This window comes from Haplochromis burtoni, unplaced genomic scaffold (genome assembly GCF_018398535.1).
Source record: "Haplochromis burtoni strain Fernald_Lab_line unplaced genomic scaffold, NCSU_Asbu1 Contig_304, whole genome shotgun sequence".
Classification (NCBI taxonomy): domain Eukaryota; kingdom Metazoa; phylum Chordata; class Actinopteri; order Cichliformes; family Cichlidae; genus Haplochromis; species Haplochromis burtoni.
Genome location: NW_024582665.1, coordinates 582,161 through 599,511, shown reverse-complemented (window position 1 = coordinate 599,511; position 17,351 = coordinate 582,161). Strand labels below are relative to the sequence as shown.

Below are 17,351 nucleotides of genomic sequence, written 5' to 3'. Positions count from 1 at the left end.
AGTTGTCCTTCCAAAATATAACTAAGGAATAAAACGGTGACAACCTGGAGTTCACATTTCTCGCCTTTGACAAAAAGTTTAAGTCACTTCAACAGCTGCCTGGTTGTAGATGGTGAAGAAACACTTGCTGCAAAACATTCCTAAGTGACCTCACCCAATCAATGAAAAAACCAAAATCAAATTTAAACGTGCTTTTCCAGACTATCCAAGTTTATCATCATGTTTGGCAAATGTACTGGTGAAAAGAAAAAATAAGGAAACACTTAAATCAGCAATATATATAAGCTTTCAATTAATAAGAATTTTGGTTCAAAACATTAAATATTATCATTTATTCCTCATCACAGAGGAACCTTTTCGAAACTCTATGATGCTATTCTGTCTTTTAGTAACCACTCTAATGTTAAGCTTAAGTGTACATGGGAAGGAGAACTAGGAATTCGAATACATGAGGAGTCTTGGAAACAGGCTATAGCGAGGGTACGATCTTCCACCTCCTGTGCTTGTCTTGGACTTATTCAATTTAAGGTCATACACAGGGCACATTTCTCTAATTCTAGACTTTCTGAATTGTATCCAGAAGTGGAAAATAAATATGATAAATGCCATGGTTCTCCTTGCCACCTTAGCCACATGTTTTTTCTGTGTCCTGAGCTACAAGGTTTCTGGACAGGGTATTTTGCTATTATGTCAACTGTTCTTGGGGTAACTCTTCATCCTTGTCCTCTGATTGCTGTATTTGGGATTCCTGTTCGCTCACTTACACTTGATTCCACACAAAAGGATATTATAGCCTTCACATTCCTATTAGCGAGACGTCTAATATTGTTCCGTTGGAAGTCTGTTCCCGGTGGCTTAAAGATGTCATGTTTTTTTTAAAACTTGAAAAAATCAAATATACGTTGAGAGGTTGCACAGCCAAATTTTTTCACAAGTGGCAACCCTTTATCTCTTATTTTGCTAGTATAGAGGTATTGCCTGTTTAACTGATAATGTTAACATAAATAAAAGGCAAAACGTGAACGTAGACTAGACTGATTGACTAAACTGGGAAAACTAAAACACAAAACACAGGGAAACGAGAGAACTAGACCATGACACAGGAGACAACAAGACAATACAGACAACATGACAAAGGACTCGACACTGTTGTAAAACAGGAAGCACAGAGATACACGGGCTTGACATAACATCAGGGACATAGAAAACGTAGATGGAGCACAGACATAACTAAGAAACAAATACACACAACATGACAGCTAGGGAGAAAACACATGACAGATGACACAAGGGGAACCAAGAGGAGACAGGACACAGGACAAAGACACCACTGAGACACACAAAGGGGAAGGGAGACTTAGACACAGGGGAACTGAGTTGCACACTGAAGACATGACACCAAAACCAACAGACATGGAAGGAAATTAGACAAGAACTAAATAGAGGAACTGAACTCAATATCAACAGAACTAACTGAACCCTAAACAAATTAGAACATAATAATACAAAAAACGGTGGCACGGTGGTTAGCACTGTTGCCTCACAGCAAGTAGGTCCTGAGTTCAATTCCACCATCAGGCCGGGGTCTTTCTGTGTGGAGTTTGCATGTTCTCCCCGTGTTTGCGTGGGTTCTCTCCGGGTACTCCGGCTTCCTCCCACCGTCCAAAGACATGCAGCTTGTGGGGATAGGTTAATTGGATAATCCAAATTGCCCATAGGTGTGAATGTGCGAGTGAATGTGAGTGTGAATGGTTGTCTGTCCCTATGTGTTAGCCCTGCGACAGACTGGCGACCTGTCCAGGGTGTACCCCGCCTTTCGCCCTATGACAGCTGGGATAGGCTCCAGCGCCCCCCGTGACCCTGAAAAGGATAAGCGGAAGCGAATGGATGGATGGATAATACAAAAAACATGAAATTCAACATGCTGGGTGAAAAAGACCCAGAACCATGTACTGTTGAAAAAATGATCAGTAGACCTGTCCATATTTGTGATTAGTCCGATGCTGCCATGTGAATCTACAGCTACAATACCTGTAAAGCATTTATTTGTGCATTTGACTTTATAGTCCTGTCATTTATTTATGTTGCTCTTCCTCCCTCTCGAGTGTATCTGAAAGACAAGCTGAGCCAATGTATTCAGTCATTAAATGATCTCTCTCTCTCTCTCTCTCTCTCTCTCTCTCTCTCTCTCTCTCTCTCTCTCTCTCTCTGTGTGTGTCTTTAATCATTATCTGCCTCCTTCATTCTCCCTTTACATTACATATTTTTATATCTTCCCTATCCTTTTTCTTTCTCATGCCCATTCTTCTACGTTCACTTCCTTCTTCACTCTCCTTTTTATAATCCGTTCCTGTAACTTGTCTTAATTTCCCATTTCCTCTTTACTTCTTTCTCCACTCTTTTCTTTATTTTCCTCATACCTTTCTTCATCTCTATTCTTATGTTTATTTCTATAATTTCTCCATTTCCTTCCATTTTGCTTTTAATTTTTCTTAAATGTAATTTTTCTTTTCATTTTCTCATTGTTTTAATCTCCGTTCTTTCTTCTTTCCTATCACTCCTCTTCTTTGTACTAACATATTCTTCATTATTCATCATCCTTTCATAAATATTGTTGTTTTTTCCATCTGATTGCATTGCTTTGTTTATTCCTACCTACCCTTCCTCATTTCCCTCTTGCATACCTTTCTTTTTCCGGCTACTATATTTTGCACTTTCACGCCTTCCCTCTTGCTCTTTCTGCACATATCCACAACTTCACTTGTGACTTTCATTGACCCTGCTTCCATCCTCCTCCCAGTCTGCAGTAGTGCTCCCATAAACATGAAGGTGCAGCATGTCAATGGCAGTGCTTTGGTGGTGCGTTGGGCTCATCCGGAGGTCACCTACCACTCACCTATCCAGCATTTCCTGGTATCTTACAGCTGGACAGCCCATGATGACAGCTACGAAGAGACCCACCTAACGGATGCCAAACACAAACTGGTGAGTCTTTGAGGGACTGCAGGGTTGGAGCCACATTATAGGTGGATGCTAAGTTTTAACTAGAAAAATTTGCATTTCCTGCGAAAATGCTGTGTGGATGCTGTAACGCTGAAGCTGTTTGCTGAAAATAGCTGAAAAAGATGAAAAGTTTCAGGGGTGAAAAAACTGAAAATTCTTTTGAAAAGGGGTGAAGAAGCTGAAATTTGTGTTGAAAAGAGTTTAAAAAGTTTAACTGTGAACTGAAATATTGTTGCCATAAGCAGGATTTGAACCCGGGCCTCCTGCTCCGAGAACGGATGCTCATCTCACTGAGCTAAAACACAGCTTGACCCGGCAACTAAAATCAATGACCACACTGACAATTTGTTCCATCCATTTCAATGGGCAAAAAAATTGCATATAAAATTCAATATCTCAAAAAGTATAGAAGTTATGAGCACCAAAAGTCATAGCACACATTAGCAGAAAGAGCAGAATTTTTTAAAGTTTGAACATAGTAATTTTAATAAAACATAGTATTTCTTCCAAATCACAGTATTTCTGGTAAATCACAGTGTTTGTGCCAAATCACAGTATTTGTACCAAATCATAGCATTTGTGATAAATCATAGTATTTGTGCTAAAACATAGTATTTATACTAAATAATATTTTTCCTGCCAAATCATAGCATTTGAGACATTATTTGTGATTTATGATTTAACAGAAGCACTGTGACTTGGTAGAAAGACTATGATTTACATGGAATACTATATACTATACTTTTGGAAAAATACTGTGTTTTAGGACAAATACTGTGATTTGGCACAAATGCTATGATTTAGCAGAAACACTATGATTGGATGCAAATACTATGAGTGGGCAGAAATACTGCATTTTACCTACTACTGAAATTTGATTGAAATACTATGATTTAAAAGAAATACTATGACTTCGTACAAATATGATGCTTTGGCACAAATACTATGATTTTGCAGGCATTCTATGTTTCTGCACAAATACCACAATATGGCACAAATACTATGATTTGGCACATATACTATATTCAGCACATATACTATAACATAACAGAAATATTAATTGGGCACAAATACTATGATTTGGCACAAATACAATGATATGGCAGAAATACTGCATTTTACCACAACTTCTAAAATTTGATTGAAATACTATGATTTAGAAGAAATATATGACTTTGTACAAATACAATGCTTTGGTTTGAATACTATGATTTGGTATAAATACTATGATTTAGCAGAAGTAGTATGATTTAGCAGTAATACTTTAACATAGTAGAAATATTGATAGACACACATACACAGAGGGTAAAGGGAACAGGGGCTGTGCAGAGTCTGGGCTTGGTATATGTAGGTCAGTTAAATTAGCTGGACCTGCTGTAGTCAGCCCTTACACACACAGACACAGAGAGAGGTATGAGTTTTCTTAAGTGTATTTCTCACATTCAGGATTCTCCTCGAACAAATGGCCATAATTTCCTAACCGTAGGGGCTAGAACGGTCATTCTAACACCGTTTTGTTCAGAAGAGATGGGGGAATCTTCAGGTCTTCATAATTCATAATTAAAGTATAAATTATTAAAGATATATGATTTGTAACACACTGTAACTGAGTCAAGGCGAAGCTAAAACTGCCTTGACTTGCCCTCAAACAACGTTTTGTAACTGTAAATCTATATGGAGCATCAATATCATTCTTTCATCATAAGAAACAGCAGGCTTTGGTGAACAGTCATGGACATTTTCAGGGCTCTGTCAAAATCCATCAAAAAGGCATGAAGAGAGAAAAAAGTGCCTAATTTCCAGAGTTCAAAATCTGAAGAAATCTGAGCAAGGGACGAATTTCCTACCCTCAAACAAACATAATTCATGGCCAAACGGTAATAGGTGAGGAAAAAATTCTTGAATTGTGAGCGTCAGGAGTGTCTGAAGATATATTGTTTTAACTTGAGGCTATGACGATTTGAAAATGCCTCTCATTAGAGAATTCCAGCGGTGATTTTGAACAAACTCTCTATTGACTGTCTATGGAGAGTTGTCGGACTTTGTGTTGCTCTGAGGAGATTTGCTAAACATCTGTAAATCCCACAACAATTATACGGACATTTTCTGAAAGCCAGCAAGAATACCTACGTTTTGATGTATAATTTGTGGGGATTGAGTGGAAATTGAGCGAGTAGCAAGAAGTTGTTTGGACATGAAGAGAAAATTCAGAAAGTTCAACTGTCCACTCTGAGTTAGTTGCATAGCAACCGTAACAACGCATATATTTTCTGAAAAATCACAATTTTGCAACTGAAAACTTAAAGAGGGATAAGATTAAAATGGTAGAGGATATGAAAAAGCTGAATCATACATGAATAGCCCAATAAGTTGAGAACATTTTAAAGTTTGAATGGTTGTTCTATGTGAAAGTATGAGGAAGTAGTTAAGTTTTAGCAGAATCGTGGAAGTTTTCCATTCATTTCAATGGGACAAAAAAAAGGAAAAAAGTGTAATATTTTAAAAAGATATGATAGTTATAAGTACCAAAAGTCATAGCACCCATTAGCAGAAAGAGCAGAACAGTTTAGAGTTTGAACGGTGAAAATCGGCTGAAAACTGAGGAAGTAGTTAAGTGCCAAAAAACGCACGCAAGCAACTAGATTATAGTGGAATAAAGAATAAAGAGAAACAGGAACTCAATAGTGTGAATGCCCTTTGAGGCATGTTTACTCTGCTGATAATTGCACAGTGTGTTTAATACACAATTCCCTCTGTTTTAGGTCGGTGACAATCTTGCTAACCTGTGCTGCAGACCCTTGTTGCCTCATGTAGACAACCAGGACAAAACAAATCTTGCATATCCTATCTACAGTCTAGGGGTGGGGGAAAAAATCGATACTGTGTAGTATCGTGATATTTTGTTTGCTAATAATGTATCAATACAGGGACAGCAGAAATCGATATTTTGTTACAAAAAATGTTTTTGTAGAGTGGAACATGCTCTGACTTAAGAGCATGTTGATTTGCTCCTTTTTCTGAGCAGGAATCCTGACATTCCTTCACTGTCCAAATGTGTTTAACTTTTTTTTTGGCAGCAATAAACATGACAGTTTACTTATTTTAATTTAAGACATGTTTTATTTTAATTAAGTTTAAAACTTTTTTATTTAATGTAAAATTATATTTTGTTTTAATGTACTTTCAAATTCTTCAGTTGCTGAAGGGGCTGCATAGTTTTCATAAATTGCATAGTTCAGAATAGCTATAATTGTACCAGATGGTTGCATTCAGTTAAATTGGACTAGACTGTAATACAAACCGTTCAGTTTGTCAACAATAAAACTGACTGAAATGAGAGAAAGACTGAGTGTGAGACTTTGTCAATATTCATTTTATCTAATATCAAAGTTTACCTTTATGTACAGAATCTGAATATCGCAAAATATTTAAAAAAAATTGCAATAATATCGTATCGTGCGTTAAGTATTGTGATAATATCGTATCGTGGGATGTATGGTGATTCCCACCTCTACTACAGTCACAGTTCAATAACGCTCTATACTAAGTTAAACACTATATAGAACAACTTCATAGGATTATATTTGTTCGCAGATGTTCGCAGATGTTGGCAGCTATCAGCGAATACTTATCAGCTATTTTGAAACAAAAAAGACTTATCCATAAAAGCAAATGAAGTGTACAACAGAAAATACAAATGCTATTTATGGTCTCCTCACAACAATGATAAGAAAAATAAACTGGGCCAATTTGGCATGTTTGTTAATACAGAGACACACATGTTAATGTGATCTGTGGTCTCCCACTCAGAGACACAGGGCTCCCAGTGTCCAGCATTCAGAGGCTACCTGAGGACTCATGTGAGAGAAAACCTGCTCACACAGACATGTAGAGCCAAACACTGTCAATAAGGCCTCTGCAATGTTCTGAAGACAGTTAAACCTGTCAGGTAGTGATGTCCAGCAGGTGAACATGCAGCTCCATGAACACACACAGCTGTGGATTCCAGCTGATGCTGCGCTGAGCGGACAGCTCCTGAAGCATTTGAAGTGTCAGAATGTGGAAATTTCAACATCGCTTGAAACAACTGCCAGCTAGCAACATCCCTCTCACCGGTAGGCTAAGTGATTTTAGCCAGTTACAAGTTGAATCTGGTAGTTGGGTTTGTTAGCTGAGATACCTTCATTAGGAAGCGGCACAACTAATGTGTCTATGTGAGCTAATCTGCGATGTGCACTGCTGGCCCGGCCATTTATTTTTTAATGCACCTTCTCAGATTAATTCACTGCATGTCGTGACCAGGGCTGGACTGGGACAAAAACACAGCCCGGGCATTTTGACTAGAGACCAGCTGCTGTTGTTTAGCGCGACATCCGCTGGTTTCCTCTTTCTGGCGCAAAGTGGGCGATAAACAAACAAAAGAGAAAAGGAGATCAGCTGATCATTGATCAGTTTTATGATTGAAGTAGCAACAGGAGAGGGAGGGGAGAGAATGAGAGGAGAAGAGGCAGCTGTGCAGCAAAGACACAGAATAATTCCAGCTTTGTGTCTTTTTCATTGTAGCTGAAGTCCGGGACAAACCTTTTCACTCAATACGAAACGCGTAATATTTTCTCTGAATAGAGACGATTTTTACGGGAGCAAAACCACTCCGCTAAACAGCCACCTCAAAGCAACAAAAGAAAAACACAGTTCAACAGTCCAATCCCCCGGTCCAGTGGCAGCAAACACAGTTCTGGCGGCCGACCTGCAGGACGGCAAAACAAGCGGGACCCGCTGCGGGTTAGGCAGTGGCGGCAAAACAGTTCAGGTGGCCTACCTCTAACCCCTTGATGGAAACGCAGCAGCTCTGGCGGGCGGCCACGGGTCCGGCAGCAGTGGCGGAACAGTTCTGGTGGCCTGCCACAGGTCCGGTGGCGGCGGTGGCGCTGCCCGTCCGGCGACCTGCCACGGGTCCGGTGGCAGCGCTGCTCCTCCGGTGGCCTGCCCCGGGTCCCGTGATAGTAACAGAATACTTCAGGCGGCCTGCCACGGGTCCGGTGGCGGCGGCGTCGCAACAGCTCCGGCGGGCAGCCACGGATCCGGTGGCAGCAATGTGACAGCTCCGGTGGCCAGCCACGGGCCCGGTGACGGCGGTGTTGCAACTCCGGCAGGCGGCCACGGGTCCGGTGACGGCGGTGTTGCAGCTCTGGCAGGCGGCCACGGGTCCGGTGACGGCAGTGTGACAGCTCCAGCGGCCGGCCACGGGCCCGGTGGCGACAGCGTTGCGACAGCTCCGGCGGACGGCCACGGGTCCGGTGGCGGCCGTGTGACTGGTGGCGGCCGTGTGACAGCTCCGGCGGACGGCCACGGGTCCGGTTGCGGCGGCGTTGCAACAGCTCCGGCGGGCGGTGGAGTAGAATGGCCCATAATCCCCGACGTGCTGGACGTGGACGGCATGGAGGGCATGGATGCGGATCCTGCACACTGACCCCCTGCTCAGGCTGAGCGGGTCCCTCCGGCACGCCGATCTCCGGCTGTGGCTGAGCGGGTCCCTCCGGCACGCCGATCTCCGGCTGTGGCTGAGCGGGTCCCTCCGGCACGCCGAGCCGCTCTCTCGATGGTGGGCGCTCCTCCCGCACGCCGAGCTCCCGCTCCGGCTCGCTGAGCTCCTGCTCGGGCAGCGCGAGCTCCTCCTGCGGCTCCCGCTCGCTGAGCTCCTCCTGCGGCTCCCGCTCGCCGAGCTCCACCGGCTGCAGCACGGGCTCCTCCCGTACGCTGAGCTCCCGCTGGGGCTCGCTGAGCTCCGGCTCCGGCGCGGGCCCCTCCGGCTCGCCGCGCTCCTCAGCTGGCGGCGCTGCCTCCTCCCGCTCGCCGGGCTCCTCTGCAGGCGGCGCGGGCTCCTCCCGCTTGCCGAGCCCTTGCTCCCGCTCGCCGAGCTCCCGCTCGGGTAGGGCCGGTGCGGGTGGCGACGTAGCAGCCAGTGAAGAAGATGGCTGAAGGGTGACTGCAGGCGGATGAGATGACGGCGGCGCCACAATTGCAGATGGTGAAGCAGCAAGTGGTGTGGAGACCGCTGAATGAGGCGGCGCTAGCTGTACCGTTGGCCGGCTTGCAGCTGCGTCAGCGGTGTCACCATCCACTGTAAACAGAAAAGCAGATGGGGTGAGAAATGAAAAAGTCAAGGCGCGAACGTCGTTTCCGGGTAGGCGTCAGGGCCGGCATGTCGGGCTGAAGAACTTCAGGCTGGCCGGGTGGGGGGGCAGCCTGGATCGGAGAGTGGAAGTGAAGGTTGTTGAGCAGGAAATCCGCCACAATCGGAAAAAGATTGTCCAAAACCCAGGGAAAACAAGTCAGTGTTTCCTGCAACCGCTTCTCCACAGCGCACCGTAAAACCTCCGCGTGCGCTTCCAGCCACAGGTCACACAGACGATTTACTTTGTCTGTCACCTCCCTCCTGAACCTCTCCGACAAGTCCGCTGGGTCCATCTGGCAGGATCGTTCTGTCACGGTCTGGCTGGCAGACCGTGGGGAATGTTGGAGAAAGGACCCAAACGCTGGACTTAGTCCAATGAACAGTGCATTTATTTACAGTGGGGGTAAATGTACACCACGCAATAAGTCTCCAGAGTGCTCCCTCAACTCCCGTGACAGTCCATCAGCTTTGGGGCTGAGAAAGTCAGGGAATGTTTTCCCAGAGAAATCAGATGTGTGCTCTGGATTACCACAAACTTTGTTTAAGAAAACTCGATTTATGATGACCATTGCACAGCAAAGTCAGATCATATACTTAAAAACGTAAATAAAAGAGCTACTGAAAATAAAAAGTAGAAAGTAGAGTCCAGAGTTGTTGTGCACTAATATTACCTAAGAAATATTATATCCCTCTCACACACGTATTCATACATATGAAAAACTAACCAAACTCACATACGTTAGTATGACATTTTTGACACAGTGTTGGACTTGACATGGCCATACATGTGTACATATACTGTATGTTACATACATATCTAAATAATAGTTCAAAATGCAGTAAACTGCTGGTTCTGAAGCACTTGTATTTATTTAACTCTCTTTCTGCACTGTGAAGGGGGGACTTGAAAAATGTGTCCTCACCTTTGGATAAATTTATTATAAAAATATTGCACATGCCTGCACATCTTTAGTAAATCGTTACAATCATTTTACAGACAGGCAAGAGAGTCCAGACTATCATTAGTATTACAGCAGATCCTTTTGTCACCATGTGAGGATGCTGGGAAGCTTCTCGCTCACTAAGGTGAAGTATAAACTCACAACGTCAGATAGGAATATTGTTACGGTTTTGTTATGCTTTTATTATGAAATTCATGAACTACATGAACTACTACTACTACAGTGGGGCAAAAAAGTATTTAGTCAGCCACCGATTGTGCAAGTTCCCCCACCTAAAATGATGACAGAGGTCAGTAATTTGCACCAGAGGTACACTTCAACTGTGAGAGACAGAATGTGAAAAAAATCCATGAATCCACATGGTAGGATTTGTAAAGAATTTATTCGTAAATCAGGGTGGAAAATAAGTATTTGGTCAATAACAAAAATACAACTCAATACTTTGTAACATAACCTTTGTTGGCAATAACAGAGGTCAAACGTTTACTATAGGTCTTTACCAGGTTTGCACACACATCTGTATTTTGGCCCATTCCTCCATGCAGATCTTCTCGAGAGCAGTGATGTTTTGGGGCTGTCGCCGAGCAACACGGACTTTCAACTCCCGCCACAGATTTTCTATGGGGTTGAGGTCTGGAGACTGGCTAGGCCACTCCAGGACTTTCAAATGCTTCTTACGGAGCCACTCCTTTGTTGCCCGGGCGGTGTGTTTTGGATCATTGTCATGTTGGAAGACCCAGCCTCGTTTCATCTTCAAAGTTCTCACTGATGGAAGGAGGTTTTGGCTCAAAATCTCACGATACATGGCCCCATTCATTCTGTCCTTAACACGGATCAGTCGTCCTGTCCCCTTGGCAGAAAAACAGCCCCATAGCATGATGTTTCCACCCCCATGCTTCACAGTAGGTATGGTGTTCTTGGGATGCAACTCAGTATTCTTCTTCCTCCAAACACGACGAGTTGAGTTTATACCAAAAAGTTCTACTTTGGTTTCATCTGACCACATGACATTCTCCCAATCCTCTGCTGTATCATCCATGTGCTCTCTGGCAAACTTCAGAGGCCGGGCACTGGCTTCACGACACGTCTGGCACTGCGGGATTTGATTCCCTGCCGTTGTAGTGTGTTACTGATGGTGACCTTTGTTACTTTGGTCCCAGCTCTCTGCAGGTCATTCACCAGGTCCCCCCGTGTGGTTCTGGGATCTTTGCTCACCGTTCTCATGATCATTTTGACCCCACGGGATGAGATCTTGCGTGGAGCCCCAGATCGAGGGAGATTATCAGTGGTCTTGTATAGTCTAAGGAACACACACATGTAAAGGAAGCACTCAAAACGTGCGGCTATCCTAAATGGGCGTTCTTAAAGTCAGCAAAGAGGCACAGAAAAGAAGACCAGACACCAGCGAGGGAGGATAAGAAGGACAGATCGCAACAACATTGTCATCCCCTATGTAGCCGGTGTATCAGAAAAACTCAGGAGAGTTTTCTCCAAGCATGACATCCCGGTGCATTTCAGACCCAGCAACACACTCAGACAAAAACTGGTTCACCCGAAAGACAAAACGCCAAAACACAGACTTAACAATGTGGTGTATGCTGTACAGTGCAGCGAGGAATGCCCAGACCTCTACATTGGAGAGACCAAACAGCCACTTCACAAGCGCATGGCACAACATAGAAGAGCCACCTCCACAGGACAAGACTCAGCAGTCCATCTGCATCTAAAGGTCAAAGGTCACTCTTTCGAGGATGCCAATGTTCACATTTTGGACAGAGAGGACAGATGGTTACTCACATCCTGGGCCATCTGACCTCAGGAAATCACATGATAAGGTGGGGCCAGGTTTCACAATGAACTCACCCGAAACTCTGGCTGATTGGGACCCACACCCAGTTTCACACCTTGGCTCAGGCGATTAGAGGATCATCAGGGGTCCTTTTGTCCCTCTGTGGAGGGAAACTCCCACTAGGTTTATATCTATAACTCTCCACCATTTGACCTTAGAACTGAAGAAGCTTCTCGGATGAGAGGTGAAATGTCTTCAAGCAACTTAAAGAAGTCCAGACGCTTTTCCTTGCAAGCCCCTTTGAATTTTTCATGTAGGTTACAAATAACAGGGTTCATACGCCTTTTTCAGGGTCAAATTCAAGCACTTTTTAAGCACTTTCAAGGTCCCTTTTCAAACTTTTCCAGCACCCCCCGCCAAAAAAAAGAATGCATGTTTCAATTCACATCACCTTAGTAAGACCATGTGAAAATTAAGACAAATCATTCTAGGTTAACTTAAACACCTTCGTTCCCCTTTTCTTAAGACATAGAAAAACGCACCATACAAAAATACTGCAAAAGGAAACGGTCACCCTATATACATCGTGTATAAACTCAAAATGCACATTTTACTTAAAAATTAAGATGTGAAAATGTGACCAAATCAACTTGTTAGAGATATTCTTCTCCTGCTGAACCCCCCCCCTCCCAAAAAAAGAAATAAATAAGTCTTCTCATCAGATATTGATGCTTCTTTCCTGTGTGACAAAAAATAGGAGACAAATGTTTGTTTGTTTTTTAAGTTAATTCCCAATAACACTAACTGTAAATGTTTAACTACATTGCTGTCTGTATTATTGGTGAAGTCCTAAACGATCACCTTTGAAGTGTTTGTGCTAATAACATCATGCACAGTCAGACAGGCATGGAGAACAGCACTGACTTTGAACAGATCACATAGTTCAATTCAACATATAAGACTTTAAGGATGCACAAGCATCTACTTCAAATCTATTTAATTTATCATCTGTGATATTATTATGTACAATTCCAATGTATTTTGTTCATCTCCCTTAAATAAACAGGCAGCCTTAAAGTATGAAATATTCATATACAAATACACATATAAATGTGTGTACTGTCTCAGTGGCTGATTAGTACCCCACAGGCCTCAGTGTGAGCTTGAAGACATTTATAATGTTTAAGTAGTTTAATGTGCAGGTGCTGACGATAAACACATTTTGAATGAAAGCCGGGGAACTTTGGTAGCACAGAAACAAGTGGCTATTCTTTGTGACTATATGGATCACTCATATTACCATTATTTCACCACAAAGGCACCAAATTAATACTCAAAAAAGCTGCAGCAATACACACAAATATAACAGTACTGTGGTGACAACTTTGCTTTGTCACTCACACTGAAAAAAATAATCAGTGGGATAAACATAAAAAAATATATTGTAAGTCGGTTGACACGAAATTAAGTTATGTTTGGTTAACCTTAGTTTTTTATGTTATACCTGCACACATTTTTCTGGTAACACGAACATGACTTTTTTATGTTGTTGTTATGTTTTTCATTCCGGTCAAATATTTATAGAAACCACTTGTTTATCAGACATGAACTTTTTTGTATGTTGGACTACTATGTGTTATATTGACAAGATTATTTTATGGTAAGCTTATTTTATTTTATAAATTCAATAAAATATAATCTAATATATAATATATAATCTAATATATAATTGAGTGTTCAATAAATAAAACTAAATTAAGGCTGATCTTACTGTATGTACTGTACACTTTCTCTCAATCAAAGAAATAAGCAAAACATTTTTGAACAATGACCTGTATTTTTGAAAATACTACACAGTTGTAACAATGGACTTTCAATTCAGGCTTCCAAAATATACATGAGTCATATTTGTACAATGCATCTCTTGAAAAACATTCCACAACATTCCTCAAAGTTATCTTCTGTAACCTGAATTCAACATTGTGGGGCCTTATGACATCGCGCTTATGTAAAAAATAGTTTTTTAAATGTAAGAGCCATAAGGTAATATGGCAACAGGGGTGTAATTATTAAAGTGACACAAAGAAGAGACTTAAAATAACATTATAACCCACAGGCACAAAACCAAGAGACCTAAACTGATTAGTATTGGCTTGCTTCTATCACTAAACATCACAACCACTAATACTACACGATGTCTGTTTGTAGTGGTGCACCTTGGGAAAAAAATTGCAAACTGGTGAAATTGGTGCAAGGCACCATTTCCATTGAGAAAAATGGACATTCAAAGTTATGAATTTTTTTTAAAAGAGCAATGGCTTGAAAAGTGAAAACTGCAGTAATAAAGGCCCCAAGTTGAAAAGTGCCAGAAAAATAAGTTTCACTATGTACTGCAACTTTACCAGTGCTGGCTTAAAAGAAAGGATGGTACATATTCGAAGAGGTAAACATGTTGTTCCCACATCATAACTGGAAAACTGTTCAATCGTACAGTCTGGTCCTGAAAACCTGGGCCTTCTTTGAAAGGCTGTTCCGTTTGAGCTCCATAACCAGTTTCTATAATACCTCGAAGGTATACTTTTCCAGTGGGTAAGTGAGGTTCAAAGTGTACATTAGGCCAAACAGCATTGCAGCTGCTAGGGTATAGTTATCCAAATCCTGCCAGACTCTCTGGCCTTCAAGGACTATCCCGATGTCCTCAGGGCTGCCATTGGCATCTCTTGACTTTATGATGTAAATTCCCATGGTTGTTTCCTTATTAGATCGTTGGATAATGGCTTCATCTGTGGCCTAGAAAATGCAGAATTCCAAAATTTAATTAAACAGAACACTGGTCAAAGAACATTATACCAAATCTTATTTCAATCTGTGTCACTATTCCAAAAAATGTTAACATTAACACATTAGGTGAACAAAAATGGATTCATTACAGCATGTGATTTGAGTCCTCAGAATGCTTAAAAAGGTAATGCATGAAGTGAAATCTCCATGCAAAGAAGCAGAATACTGTCAGAGCATAGAGAGGTGTTCAACTATGAACTCCACACATAGTTCTAATGCAGGTAAAAGAAAAAAAAAAAAAACGCACCCATGGTAAATTGTGAAAATCCCAGGTGATTTTCAACATACTCCTGGCATAGAGTGACAAGCAGCATTTTGTTAAAATTATTATTTTCCCTAAAGTGTATACACAAATTAATTTTTTTCTTACCTGGGCCGTGGGCTCCAGAATGTTCTGCAGTCTTCTTCCTATTTGTCCTCCTCGCCTTTTGAAGACCTTTATTAGTTTGTCAGATAGCACATCCATCTGCGAGAGTAATCTGGACTGCAGTGGCATGGTGGTAATGCGCTTAAACTCTGCATTTATCTAAAAAGAGAAGTTGTCACATAAAAATGCTGTCAAAATCTCAAATCTCACAAGGTTACATCCACACAAAGTTGTTATTTTTTGTCATATTACTATTTATTAGCTATGGGTCCCATGTTGCTGAGCAGTTCCATAGTTGCCCTTACTTCCATACCACCCAAAGCCTGTTTGCAACCACAGCAGTTGCCTCCTTCTGGCCATTTTGCAGTTCTGCCAAATGACCCAGAAACTACATCTATTATTGTCATATACACATCAAGGTCTTTCATTAATACTTAGTTAAATTAGTTAATTTGACCTTTCCAGAAAATTTACCTTACAGAATGTGAGATAACATATGCAAATCTTCACCCCCCCCCCCCCCCCCCCCCCCCCCCCCCCCCCCCCCACCCCCCCCCCCCCCCCCCCCCCCCCCCCCCCCCCAACACACACAGAGCACACCCCATGGCAAACTAGCTTATTTAACTGTTTAACTAAAACATTTTAGGTACAACCAGTTAACTAAATGGACACAAGTTTGTTAGTCTGTATTCACTGAGAAAAAACAAGCGAATGTGACTGGGCACACACTGAAAAAAAGCTAATGCACATAATATTGTCCCGCAGCTTAAGCTAGCATTATCGTTAGTTAACTTAAGGAATGACTTGTTTTTTCCATTATGTTGCTCAACAGCAATTCATGAGAAAAACTTCCCCATATAATGGATGTTCTCTTCGTTTCCTCTCAAACATGTAGTTTTCAGTTTACCTCGACAAAGTAAAGCTCAGCACCAAATGTAAACGAAGCGAAGACAAAAAATGGCGGACCGCCACAGTGAATTTTCCCTCGCAGAACACACCCTGGGGGGTGGAGTTTCAACAGAAAACATAACTATTTTCTGTTATTTTGATATGACTGGTTTTAAAAGACTGAACATCCTTCTAAAACAAGTGAAAGGCGTGAGACTTAATTATGTTTAGACCAAAAAGATAAATGATTCATGTTGGATATATTTACTGTATTTTTACTAATTTAACAACCTCATCATTGCATTAGTCGCTTTATGCTATAGCATTACGCTTACATTAGCTTGAAGCTCAAGGTCGTCATTTTATTTAATTTCTTTTTCTGGGCTTACAAACAGGACACACAACATTTAGATAACCGTTACACTGAATCTTGGGTCTGTGTTGAGTCTTCCAGCTGCTGACTACAGAAGCTAGATTGACCTTTCAGCATGTTTATAGCGGCTGTGGCTATGTGCTGGTAATGTTACCGTGTGTGAGCAGTCACATTGGCAGCAGACATGTTTCAACAAACTAGTCATATCCCAGCCCTACATTAGCTTGTTTAATGGTTAAGACACTGCAGGTACCACCACTTACTACAGACACCGATGCAAGTTTGTAATAGTCTGTTAATTTAGACTGAAAGAATATACAAACAATATTAACTCACATTATATATGTTAATTACTAATTTGCTTATCGCATAATTTCGGTTACCATTAGCTAACTGGAGCTAGCTAACATTGGCCTTTCATGGTTTTCGATAAACAGCCCACATACCTGTAAAATAACAACACCCCAGTAAAAGTCCAAATATATAAAGGGTCTACACTCTTTCTCACTGGTGTGTTAGCTTTAAAATCTTATTTACCTTCAAGTGTAAAACTCCAGATGGTAGTAGATTTTCCAAAGCGAGAGACAAAAATGGCGGACAGTGCAGCCGATTTTTCCTTTCCAGGGGGCGGAGCTTGAGGATAAAACACGACTAACTTGTTTCTTTTCAACATGATTTGTTCTAAAAGAATGAATATTCTTAAAGAATATGTGAAAATTAAAAGACAAAAATATGTTTAGATGTGAAATTTAAATTAGTCATGCTGGATATATGAAGTAATTCTATGCAGATTCAACCACCACCCTATTGCATTTTTTTCAGTGCAGGAAGTGGACAGTGCAAAAGTTATGAAGCAAAAATTAGAATACAATAAGAATAAATACAGTACACAACTGTACAGAATAGAATAAAATAAAATACTATATACAGTAGGAATCTTCCTCTTTTTTTTT

General features: G+C 41.6%; 1 protein-coding gene across 3 annotated transcripts in view; it reads left to right on the top strand.

Annotated features, from left to right (window-relative positions):
• LOC102293136 (receptor-type tyrosine-protein phosphatase gamma) overlaps positions 1-17,351 on the top strand; it is a gene marked incomplete at its 5' end in the record, with an annotated part of 174,559 nt that overhangs the window by 69,891 nt on the left and 87,317 nt on the right. For all 3 annotated transcript variants that reach the window (XM_042228107.1, XM_042228109.1, XM_042228108.1), the window contains 1 exon segment: positions 2,801-2,985. In XM_042228107.1, coding sequence (XP_042084041.1) covers positions 2,801-2,985 — 185 coding nt within the window.